The sequence below is a fragment of the Myotis lucifugus genome, unplaced genomic scaffold (assembly GCF_000147115.1).
Source record: "Myotis lucifugus unplaced genomic scaffold, Myoluc2.0 scaffold_200, whole genome shotgun sequence".
Lineage (NCBI taxonomy): Eukaryota > Metazoa > Chordata > Mammalia > Chiroptera > Vespertilionidae > Myotis > Myotis lucifugus.
The window spans coordinates 30109-42433 of NW_005871248.1; the positions used below are offsets into that span (position 1 = coordinate 30109).

General features: G+C 36.3%; 1 protein-coding gene across 4 annotated transcripts in view; it reads left to right on the forward strand.

Annotated features, from left to right (window-relative positions):
- The window catches only part of THOC1 (THO complex 1), a 31071-nt gene that overhangs the window by 11983 nt on the left and 6763 nt on the right, over positions 1 to 12325 (forward strand). For all 4 annotated transcript variants that reach the window (XM_006097383.3, XM_023761162.1, XM_023761164.1 and 1 more), the window contains 9 exons: positions 902 to 975; positions 4854 to 4962; positions 6234 to 6365; positions 6978 to 7078; positions 8948 to 9014; positions 9213 to 9263; positions 9347 to 9417; positions 10059 to 10154; positions 10696 to 10761. In XM_006097383.3, coding sequence (XP_006097445.1) covers positions 902 to 975; positions 4854 to 4962; positions 6234 to 6365; positions 6978 to 7078; positions 8948 to 9014; positions 9213 to 9263; positions 9347 to 9417; positions 10059 to 10154; positions 10696 to 10761 — 767 coding nt within the window. The remainder of the gene's footprint in view (positions 1 to 901; positions 976 to 4853; positions 4963 to 6233; positions 6366 to 6977; positions 7079 to 8947; positions 9015 to 9212; positions 9264 to 9346; positions 9418 to 10058; positions 10155 to 10695; positions 10762 to 12325) is intronic.

Genomic DNA, 12325 nt, shown 5'->3' on the forward strand with positions numbered 1-12325 from the left:
ATAAATTGAGTTATTTTATTTTTTTCCAAATAATAAGCCAGTTATCTCAGAACCATTTGTTAAATAATCCATTGTTTGCCCACTGATTTTTTAAGATTATGATATATCCAGAAGACAGTCCAGAGTTGGGAAATTCCTGGTCATTCAGCACCTCCTCTTCATTTAGAAGCCAGTTAAAAGTTTTAAAAATTATTAATTAGATAAAACTAATATCTCACTGTAGATTAATGACTACTTTATGTAATTTATTACTTAAAGTATAAAACCATTATCAGTTTGGAAGTGATGTTGGCTTTGCTTAAAGTTTTTTCAAATCTTGTCCTTCACCTTTATATATCTTTTAGGTACTTCTTGGACTATTCCATGTGAACTTATTTTGAATTTTCAATATAGAGCTGGACACACAGCATATCCTGTCGTGTTCCCAGATTAATAAGTGTTCTGTGTAGGAATCAGAGAGGATTTCCATAGTCAAATTGAAGTTGGAAATTAAAAACTACTTAAGTTCACTTTATTTACTACAGTTCTTAGAATCCTTAATATACTAATGGTTTTCTCAATTCTCTAAAAGGTTGTTGTATATATTTCCAAAGGTATTTTGCCATACATTCTTTATTCCCAGAGAGACTCTACTGACTATGTTTGGAGAAATACTGGTTTAAAACTTCACGTTGTTTTCATAGCTATCCTATATCATTGTCATACTGGTCTTGAGTTCTCAGATCCCTGTTGCATAAAATTCACATTGCCTTAAAGATTAACTATAGGTCTAGATAGTTACTATGACTAGACTTTTCTACTAATGATTTTCTAGCATTGTGTGAATGACATTCCAGCATTTACCTTCTGCCTGACAACTGCTTCACAACAGGCTGTACTGTTTTGTTTTCTTTTAACTTAGCACGCTGAAGATAGAGAAGAAGGAATGGATGTAGAAGAAGGTGAAATGGGTGATGATGAAGCTCCAACAACTTGGTGAGTTTTTAGTCCAGATTTCTTGATTTACAAAGTTAATACCTTAATGACTTACCGAGTTCTAGAGAGAGAATGTAGACAAAGATGAAGGAAATCATGCTTGTAGATTTATTTGTAACTTCCATGTAAATTACTTAAAACTATAAATTCCAATTACTACTGGACTGTATCCAATAGTTTCTAAATTGTCTGTGCAGACGGTTCATTGTTTACACAGCTTATTTTATACATGTTCATAACATTTAAAAGACCAAGCATAAGCAACCTAGGTCCTCTTCCCCTTCTCCCTCCATTCAGCTTTGTGGACTCAACACCTGTGGATATTGAGCCTGATTATTTAATGAAATAGGAGAGATAAGAAAGTTCCTTTCTCTCTCCTCCTCCCTTCTGCTCCCCTTCTGTCACTGTCTCTTATTTCATCCTCTATAACCCTATGCTTTCCCTCCAAATAATTTATTTTTAGTACTGGTTAGAAGCAATGAGGAAGCGAAACATGAAGTTATACAGGAACACTTTCACTAGCATTCCTTAAAATAGTTATCATCATCAGTTGCAATTGAAAGATTTCCTGAAGATCTAGAAAGGGTTTCTATATCTGTACAGGGAGATATATTCCTTTAATCCCAAATTTCAAATTCAAACACATAGCCCCAAGGAACGTTGAAAGTAGCATAGCTCCAGGCATAATTCCTGTATTTACTACTGATATAACCTGGAACAAACTATTAACCTACCAGCAACTCAGTTTCAGAGTATTTAAAAATGTAGTAATGCCATCTATCTGCTTCAGTTATTGCGATTAAATGAGATGCTATTTGGAAGTGATCTGTTATCCTCATTACGACTGTATGTATTGATGTTGCATAGAGTGATATATGTAAAGCACTTAGGACAGTATTTATTCAGTGTCCTGTAGCCATTATATATAGTGTTTTGTCTTTTGGATTTTTTTTTGAGACTTATTTGTTCATGTGCATTATGGATAGAGTAGGCTTTTTTTATGAAGTGTATGGAACTATACAAATGTTAAATATTGTATTGTTTCATGAATACAAATAATTTATATAGCTGTTTCTTATTCCATTTTACTTTCACATTTTGGGAAATGTTCTGTGGCCTTTTTTTCTTTTTAATTTGACCTAGAGAAAACCCATACCTATAATCTTATTTTGTAAACCATTAATGTTGCTTTAATTATAGAAAGAAGTTGATGTTCAGATAATTATTTTCCTGTTTTCAGGGTTGATACTAGGAAAGAGCTTAGAAAAAGCAAAAGTTAACACATCCATTAGATTCTTTGGAATATCGCTGGTTCTTGACAAAACTTTTGGCAGAGGCTAGATTTTTGTCAATTAAAAGTTGTCAGTATTCTTCATTATTGATTTGAAGCAAGATACACATGCAGTTAACATTATTTTATCAAAATTAGCTAAACTTGCTAAATTATTTACCTAACTTTACACATAATCCAAAGCCATTGTAATCTGGGTGAGTATATAAGCACTGGAGGCCCAGTGCACAAATTTGTGCACCACTGGGGTCTCTTGGCCTGGCCTGCGGGATCGGGCCGAAACCAGCTCTCCGACATCCCCCAAGGGATCTCAGATTGCAAGATGGTGCAGGCCAGGCTGAGGGACCCCACCAGTGCACAATAGGGGCCTGGGAGGGACACGGGAGGGAGGTTGGCCAGCCAGGGAGGAACCACAGGAGGGCTCCAGGGCGTGTCTGGCCTGTCTTGCTCAGTCTCGATCGACCAGACCCCACCAGCAAGCTAACCTACCGCTCAGAGCATCTGCCCCCTGATGGTCAGTGCACATCATAGTGAGCAGTTGAGTGGCCTTAGCATATCATTAGCATATTACGTTTTGATTGGTTGAGCGGTCGACCGGACACTTAGCATATTAGGCTTTTATTATATACGACTAGGGGACCAGTGTACGAGTTCGTGCACCTTGAAAGGAACTGTGGGCCACGAGGCTGCTGTCAGCACAGGGGTGGGTCTCAGCCCATCCTCCGCGTCTCCGCCCGGCCCCTCCCACCGCGGCCCCCGGTACCCTGTCTGCCGGCAGTCCCGCTCCCACCGCCACCACTCCCACGCGCTGATGGCACCAGCCCCACTTGCACCCATTGGTGGCGCGGAGTGATTGGGGCCAGCGCCAGCAGTGGGTGCGAGCGTGGCCAGTGCCGTCAGTGGGTGCGAGGGGCGACCAGGCAGCGGGTGTGAGCACCCAGCGGACCATGGCACACAGGAGCAAAGAATTTTCAGTAACCACCAGAGGCTCGCCCCAATGACAGTGACCAGCACACCGCCTTGGTCTGGCGCCCCGCTCACCTGCTCCACTATCCCGCTGCAGCCAATGCCCGCCATGTTCCATATACTGCCGCCTGCTGCTGACACCTGCCATGTTCCGCATGTGCCCCCTGGTGTTCAGCGCACGTCATAGTGATCGGTTGTTCTGCCGTTCGGTCTATTTGCATGTTAGGGTTTTATATAGAGAGAGAACTTCAAGTATCTTTTATAAAATAAAATGCATGGACTTTGTGACGGCTGTGTTTTTGCAAATCATGGACTTTTTCAATTATTTCCAAGTTCACAGCTTTTTTCCAGGCAGCTAAGTTGTCAGAAGTGTGAATGAAAGATGTAATGTGTTACTATTGTGATTTTCAATGTGTGTGTTGTTTTTGAAGTGTTATTCCAATTGATGTCAATTCAAACTAATAAAATTATTCTTTAAATGGATATTTTATGATACTGCAGTTTGTCTTCTTAACCATATGAATTAAATTCCTGTGGTGAGCTTCTTTATCAAATGTGCTACCATATGTTTTACTAAAATACTTTTCCCCTTGTTTTTTCTTAGGTCACTAATATAACTTTTCAGACTTCTGAAACTGAATTTTACACTAGCAAATTATCTTATACTTTTTTACTCTTTCTTATTTTATATACAAAGAAACTAAGGCATTTTTTAGTCTTTTAAACACTAGTTCCCCCCTCCCAAAAAAACTTTTTAGTAGATGTTAAAAATTATACTCACTTGATTTTACTATAATTTTTTCAAAAGCATTATAATATGTCTCTGATACTCCCTAGTCATTAGGAAAGGTAATTTTTGATATATCCATCCTAAAGATGAAGAATGGAAGGTTAACTTGCTGTCATTCGGCAGAATAGAGATGGCAGGACTCTTAACATCATGGGACTGTGTGGCTCACCAAACCTATGTCCTGTTTCCCATATTAAATTGCAGTCTTACTTAGAATATTTGTATGGGCATGAAGCTTAGAGGAAAACTAACTATAATCCATTGGTTCAATTAAGGTTTATTTAGAAAGAATGAAGTACACAATTGTGATTACAGACAAAATTAATTTTATAGCAATAATATTGAACATTTTTATAGATATTTGGGATATGCAGTATTTAATATCTCAAGCAGTTTTTACATATGGATTATACTAAAAGGCTTCATTGCTGTTTTAAATCATGTAGAGGATTTTGTTAAAAAAGCAATCTCATGGATTTAAAAAGTCTGAAATGTTTGTTTTAACATTAAAGTTAAAACATGCTATAGTATAATGATTGCTTATAAATTTAAAATTTGTAAGTGTGTATTGATATTAGATTTGTACTAGTAACATAATCTTGCATCCGACCAAAATTCAAGGATTCCATCACTATAGATAAAGGGGGGTCTACTTATTAATTTCATTTGAAATTATTTATGATATAAGTATTTATGAATGTGCACTTTTCTGGGGAAACAGACCGTAGTTTTCACCAACTTCTTAAAAGAGTTTGTGACCCAAGAAAAGTTAAAAGCATTTAGATATTTTTAAGAGAACTTAAATTATTTATATATCATTTATTTTATTAGCTCCATTCCAATTGATTACAACCTGTATCGAAAATTCTGGTCACTTCAGGATTACTTCAGGAACCCTGTGCAATGCTATGAGAAGATTTCATGGAAAACTTTTCTCAAGGTGGGTCGCCAATCCCAGACTACCAAAAATCCAATATTTTATAACTAATGGCAGAGCCAAATCTTGACTCTGTCCAGAATACTTTTCACTATATAATTATACCGCTTCCTTTTTAAAAATTATTTACTGATTTGAGAAAGAGACATTGATTTGTTGTCCCATTTATTCATGTATTCATTGATTGTTTATATGTATCCTGATTGAGGATTGAAACCACTACTTTGGTAGTGGGCTGTAACCAACTGAGTTACTGAGCCAGGGCTACCTCTTATGTTTTTGTATCTATTTCATAATATACAGAAGCTAAATTGTAGATACATAAACATGATTATAAATGATGAGAATTTAAAAGTCAGTAATTTTTATAACGTAGTATTATCAACATGAATTGATAAATTTTTGCAGAATACATTCTGTCTGTACTTTGCACAAAATTATTTCAGCTTTTTTGTTAGAACAGGGGTCTGCTAATTATGGCCTTGGACCAGATCCAGGCTACTGCCTGTTTTTGTGAACAAAGTTTTATTGGCACACAACCACACTCATTTGTTCATTATCTGTGGCTATGATAGCAGATGAGTACTTGCAACCGAGACCATAAGAGCTATATATATAACCTAAAATACTTATTTTACTCTCTGACCCTTTACAGAAAAAATTTAAGCCCTGTTTTATAAGAATTCTCTATATTTTTTTTTCTTGACTACTTACAGATCAGTTGTCCCTTTTTTAATAATCAAAATCTAAGGTCAATAGCTCTTAAAAATGGGATGGTATATGTTCTGTGTTATTTTTAACAGTTTTTATTTTAGACGCATTTTTTTTTTGACCAACATTTCAATTCAGGTTAAATGATGAGTGAGGAATCATCTGGAATTGCCCCTCAACTGGATAGGGTGTGACATCATTGTTTCATTTTGTCACAGTCTTTAGCACAGAAATGGTTAAGAGTTTCCATAGCTGGCTAAATAGCTAATTTCATTGGTAAATTTCTATATACTCTAAAAGCATTCCTTTCTTTGCTTGCCCCTTACACACACTGCATAAGAAATCACATTTCATCAAGAGGAGTTTATTCCTACTTTTACAGTACCATAAAATCTACAAAATAGTTTTACCCTCGTTTTGCTATCATAATTTTCTTAATTTGCCTTACCACATGCATGTATGGTAACTGGGAATGAATTCTAGATATTCTGATACAGAAAAGCACTAAATAAATTATTGGGCAACAATGGCAAGTTTAACTAATTGATATTTTTACTTTGCAGTACTCAGAAGAAGTTCTGGCTGTTTTCAAGAGTTATAAATTAGATGATACTCAGGCCTCAAGAAAAAAGATGGAAGAATTAAAAACAGGAGGAGAACATGTATATTTTGCAAAATTTTTAACAAGTGAAAAGGTATAACTCTCACTAAGCATAATAAAAATATTTTTTTTCTATTGATATACTTTTTAAGTTCAATAGAAATGTTTCTTACTTTTGGTTAAAGCTGACAAATGTTAGTTTTAGAATCCTATTTCTTCTTTGTACAAGTAAGACTAATTTGGCTTTTATGATGAAAGAGGTTGTTCTGCATTAAGTCTGTTTTGTAGACTTATTTTATAATAAATGCATGTGCCCTGACTGGGAATCAAACCAGCAACCTTTTGATGCAAGGACTCTCAACCAGCTGAGCCACTCCAGCAGGGCTCTTTCACCACTATATCTTTATATGTGGGAAAGTGGCAGCCTTTTGCTTTTTTATATTTCTGCCTTTATTCTGACTTCAGGACCATAAATATAACAGTGCTATCCACCGACACAAATATGTCATGACATAAATTGATAGAAATCTAAATGAAGCTTTTGCCACTCTGTCCTGGGGCTTTTGCAGTAATGCCTCGTGTGCGGTAATGCCTTCAGCAAATGTTTTTTGAATTGAAATCTTTCATTTCTGTAACAACATAACCTGTACCTTTAGGCAAAATTTTAATTTAATGTGTTTTGTGTATATGCTTGTTTTTCGAGTAGTTGATGGATTTACAACTGAGTGACAGTAACTTTCGCCGACACATCCTACTGCAGTATCTCATTTTATTCCAATATCTCAAGGGACAGGTGAAATTCAAAAGGTAAGTATAAATTAATAAATGGATAGTAGTTTATAAACCACAAAGAGAAGGACTTGATGTATTTTTCTTATGTATTGGGCTCATTTTATGTATAACAGTCACATCCCTAAAACGTTTCTTTTGCAGCAACATTAGATAATTGAGCTTTTATTTAGACTAGATGTTAGGATATTTGTTTTAGAGAAAAGGTGTAAATACTTGTAAAGAAGTATTATATTACCAGGGTAGTTGTGTAAAGACATGGCTTTTCTGCCTGCTGGTTTCAGATCCCACTTTCATTACTCACTAGCGGCAGTTCAGCTCTTTCTGACTTGTAATTTTAAGATAACACATATCAAGCACTCAGAAATGTTCTTTCTTATCCTTCTGTTTGTTGTGGAGATTTGGTATAGCATAGAGAAAGATCGAGGGCTTTTGCCGAAACCGGTTTGGCTCAGTGGATAGAGCGTCGGCCTGCGGACTAAAAGGTCCCGGGTTCGATTCCGGTCAAGGGCATGTACCTGGGTTGCGGGCACATCCCCAGTGGGAGATGTGCAGGAGGCAGCTGGTCGATGTTTCTCTCTCATCGATGTTTCTAACTCTCTATCTCTCTCCCTTCCTCTCTGTAAAAAATCAATAAAATATATTAAAAAAAAAAAAGATCGAGGGCTTTTTGAAGCCTGACCTAGATTTGAATTCAAGCTGTATGGCCTTGGGCAAATCATTGAACCGATAAAGTCTGTTTAACATGCACACCTTCTCATTCTGAGAATTAAATGAGTAATGCATGTAAAGTGCTCAGATCTCGGCACATGGTAGTCTATTAATATTTATCGATTGGCCATAAAGCACCTAATACATAGTGAGAGCTGAACTAATGCCAACTATTAATAATTTGGGTCTGCTTTCTGCCTTCTTTAGGGCTTGGGGTTTTTATTCACTATATTTGGAATGCATTTTAAAAGAATGCAGCATGCTCTATCTGTGCATCATTTAGAGCACAAATGGGGAACCTTTTTCTGCCAAGGGCCAATTTGGATATGTATAACATCATTCGCAGGCCATACAAAATTATCAACTTAAAAATTAGCTGCTATATTTGGTCAAACATGTAATTAACTTACCCTAATGCCTTGGCAGCGCCAGACCAAATGATTTTGTGGGCCTTATACGGCCCAAAGGCCAGACGCTCCCCACCCCTGATGTAGAAGAATAGGTTAATACAGTGATTCCCAAAGTGGGCGCTACCGCCCCCTGGTGGGCGCTTCAGGGATCCAGGGGGGCGGTGATGGCCACAGGTGCATTTGTTTTAACTTTTTTTGTATTACCTTTCTATTCTGAGTTCAATAAATAGTTTCATAATTTCAAACTTCAATGTTTCTAATTTACACCTTTCTTTACTATATTTTACGAAAAAGGTAGAAACATTAATACATATATCTTTCTGTTTAATTGCTATTAAAATTTAAAAAAAATTAATTTCCAGGGGGCGCTGAGTAATATTTTTTCTGGAAAGGGGGCGGTAGGCCAAATAAGTTTGGGAACCACTGGGTTAATATCTCTCAGATATTAACCTTAAACCCCACATTAAACTTATTATTTTAGGAAACATTCACTACTCTGTTTATATTTAATCAAATTAATTGAATGTTTTAGTCTCCTCTATACTTTCATGTCTTCAATTCTAACTATCTTGAGGATGAAGTGCAAGAAGTTTCTCATATAATTATCTCATTTGTGATTGTTCTTGTCTTGGTAAATTTTGACACTTTTTATATTATGGTTTTTCTGTTACATGTCTTGTGTTTTTTCAAAAAGAATATAAACCTTAAAATTGAATGTACATTGAATCTGTTTACTCAAGCATGCTTTTATTGCTTTGTTCCGTAGTTCAAACTATGTTTTAACTGATGAGCAGTCACTCTGGATTGAAGATACTACAAAATCAGTTTATCAAGTAAGTTCAACACGCAACAAACCCATGATTGAACAAAATGGAAATTTAGAATTTTCTTTGTTTCAGCCCCAAATAGGAAAATAAGGATAAAGTTAAGCTCAGGTACAAGACCACAAACACTTCCTGGTTCTCTGCCTACAAACCACTCCTATGATGCAGAAAGTTGTTGAAAGCTTAGTATATTCTTTCTAATCACAGCTGCTATCTGAAAACCCACCCGATGGAGAAAGATTTTCAAAGATGGTAGAGGTATGTGTTTTATATTTAGTTTTCTTAGCACCAAATAGAATTTTAGAAGCTCCCATTATGCAAATGTAACTTGTTTTTCTCAGCATATATTAAACACTGAAGAAAACTGGAACTCATGGAAAAATGAAGGCTGCCCAAGTTTTGTGAAAGAAAGGTAAATATATACTGAAGCAATATGAGAAATATTAAAATATAATTTGATGTGATTCTATTATGTAGAGATATGTGTCTATGTATTTCATATAAAAATGTAAGTTAAGCCCAGGCCAACATGACTCAGTGGTAGACCGTTGGCCCATAGACCGAGGGATCACAGGTTTGATTCCTGGCCAAGGGCACGTACCTGGGTTACAGGTTTGATAGCTGGCCCCAGTTGGGGAGCATGTGGGAAGAAACCAATCAATGTGTGTCTCCCTCACATCCATGTTTCTCTCTCTCCCCCTCCCTTCCACTTTCTCTAAAATCAATGGAAAAAAATATACTTGGATGAGGGTTTAAAAAAAAGTTGAGCTCAATAATAATATAACCACTCCAATTTATTTTATGTGAAATTTTCATCTCAAATTTCTTGTAATTAAGCTCCCAGAACAAATTGATGTATTATTAATTATCGAAAAAAATTTGTATACCCACTTATTATTTGTACCATGGTGTGGCATTTTTGTCTTTTATCTGATGGGTGTTCTATAATAATATGAAGCTTTCATCTTTTTAAGAAAACAATGTTTTCTTTTACATTAAACACTTCCATTTCTGTTGTCCATTTGTAATTCCAGTATGTTTTGTTCACCACAGAACATCAGATACTAAGCCAACGAGAGCAGTACGAAAGAGAACAGCACCAGAGGACTTCCTGGGGAAAGGACCCAACAAAAAGATTCTGATGGGAAAGTAGGTTATCCTGTCTTCATATGTAGCATGTTACTAGTTATTTTATTTTGAAGATGTTACTATAAGAACTCTCCAGTTTTTGTGTTTGTCTAGTTTTTTAAGTGTTTGGTGTATACATAGGTGACTAAAGCAAAATACCCCGTATCAATCTATACGCCCATTATGTGGTTCATGCAAGTACACATACTAGTACTTCCATTATGTCTCCTGCTTCAAAAATCCAAGGCTGTAGGCTATGACATTTTTACCACATCACAGACAATACATTTGCATTGATCCAGCTCATTTCTAGTTGTTGCAAAATACCACAGTCCTTTCCATTACCTTCTAGTTAACTGCAAATTGCTTTATATTGTGCTTGAATATTTTTAGAAAAAAAGTATTGTCATTCAATATATGCTCATACAGAAAATTTGCTAAATACCAAAAATTAGTGAAGATAATTAAAACTCCACTACTTAACTTTAAGTATTTTTATAACTTTAGACATATCAGGATGGTGTCCATTAAAAATGTATTTGTTTATGTGTCTATTTTTCAGTGAGGAGTTAACAAGGCTTTGGAATCTCTGCCCTGATAATATGGAAGCTTGTAAATCAGACACAAGGCAAGTTTCAAATGTTTCACATCAAGTATTGCTTTTCTCAAATGTTGAGTAGAATGGCCTTTTGTCAGCTATCAGGAGAGTTCAAAAAATTGGGGTTGACTTTGGCACAATAATTTTAGAAATCACAAGAAAATAATTCGCAAAAATAGAAGGAACTACAAACCAAGGTTGCTTCTAGCTAAGGGGCAGTACAGATGATTCCCACTTTTGGGAACCAGGGAACTTGGGTCTTAACAGCCACAAAAGGACAGAAGGTAAGGCCTTGGGCCTGCATGAATTTGTAACTGAGTTCCCCTGAATAGAGCTGAGCCCCTTGACACACTACATTTTCTGTAAAAGAAGGGCAGAGTGGGAGATGGGGAGACTTGCCTACTGGTATAGGAAACAAGAAAGCTTGTCCATTATGATCTAGGCTGTGGGCAAAAAGGAAAATGTATTCCTGATAAATTATAACAAGTCTGCTGCCATGGGCTCTTACGTGTAAATATATCCTGCAAGCAGTGTAAAGGAACCCTGGGCTTTCTGGAGGTCACATCTTCAACCTAAGCCAAGGATCCTGCAGATAAAAATCTGAATTTCACCATCCAGACTTAACAAAACATTCAAGAAGACCATTCACCATGAGTAAGAGTCAGCAGACAGAACAAGCCACAGAAATTAACCCTTTGCGGTCGTATTAAATTTGGACATGGGTGTCATACTGGTCAGAATTAATTTCCATTGAAAGAGCAGTGATACATAACATGCAAGATTATGAAGGATAAACAAGATTTATTAATTCTTTTTTGGAACTACGTCACTACTAGTAGAATCACTACAAACGTTACCACTTTCTACGTCAGAGTCAGTATTCAAGGTGCCAAAATAAAACTCATCGTTACTTTCAGATTCGCAGTACACTTCTTTCGGTAACTTTCTTTTTGCCATTTTGGAGTATTATTTTGAAATATCTTAACAAGCGAGAATGCCTAATTACAGTTAAACGTAATTTGTAAAGCTTTATTTGAAATTCTGCGAAGTATCTCCGAAGCTTGTCGATTTCTTCACTCTCAAAAGGCGACTGACTCGCCACGGTGTTTTGCATGGCGAGTGTGGAACGACCGCGTTTGTTTATATTGAGTTTCGATATCTCCGATTTGTCGGGGCAATGTTTTGGTTCGTGACAAGGTCGCTTAGACACTTAAGAGCTTTCAGAGAAATTATGAACTGATACATGAATGAATAGAGTTAAGATTCGTACGGTTCCTTGCTGTGGTGGCTGAGAGCAGACATACGACCGGAACAGTAAAAAAGCTTTGGTGGCTGAGAGTAGACAAACGACCGCAGAGGGTTAAACATCAGATTAAGGCTTACAATAAGTATATTTAAGATAATTAAAGATATAAAAGAAACATGACATGACCTAGTCATTGAAATTACAAAATAGGCAGGTAAAAATAGCAGGCTTGACACAGGTGAAATAGAATTCATGATTTAAAAAATCACCCAGAAAGCAGTACAGAGGGATCAAGAATTAGAAAATATGAAAAAGTCAAGAACCACAGAATGAGAAGGTCCAACAGAC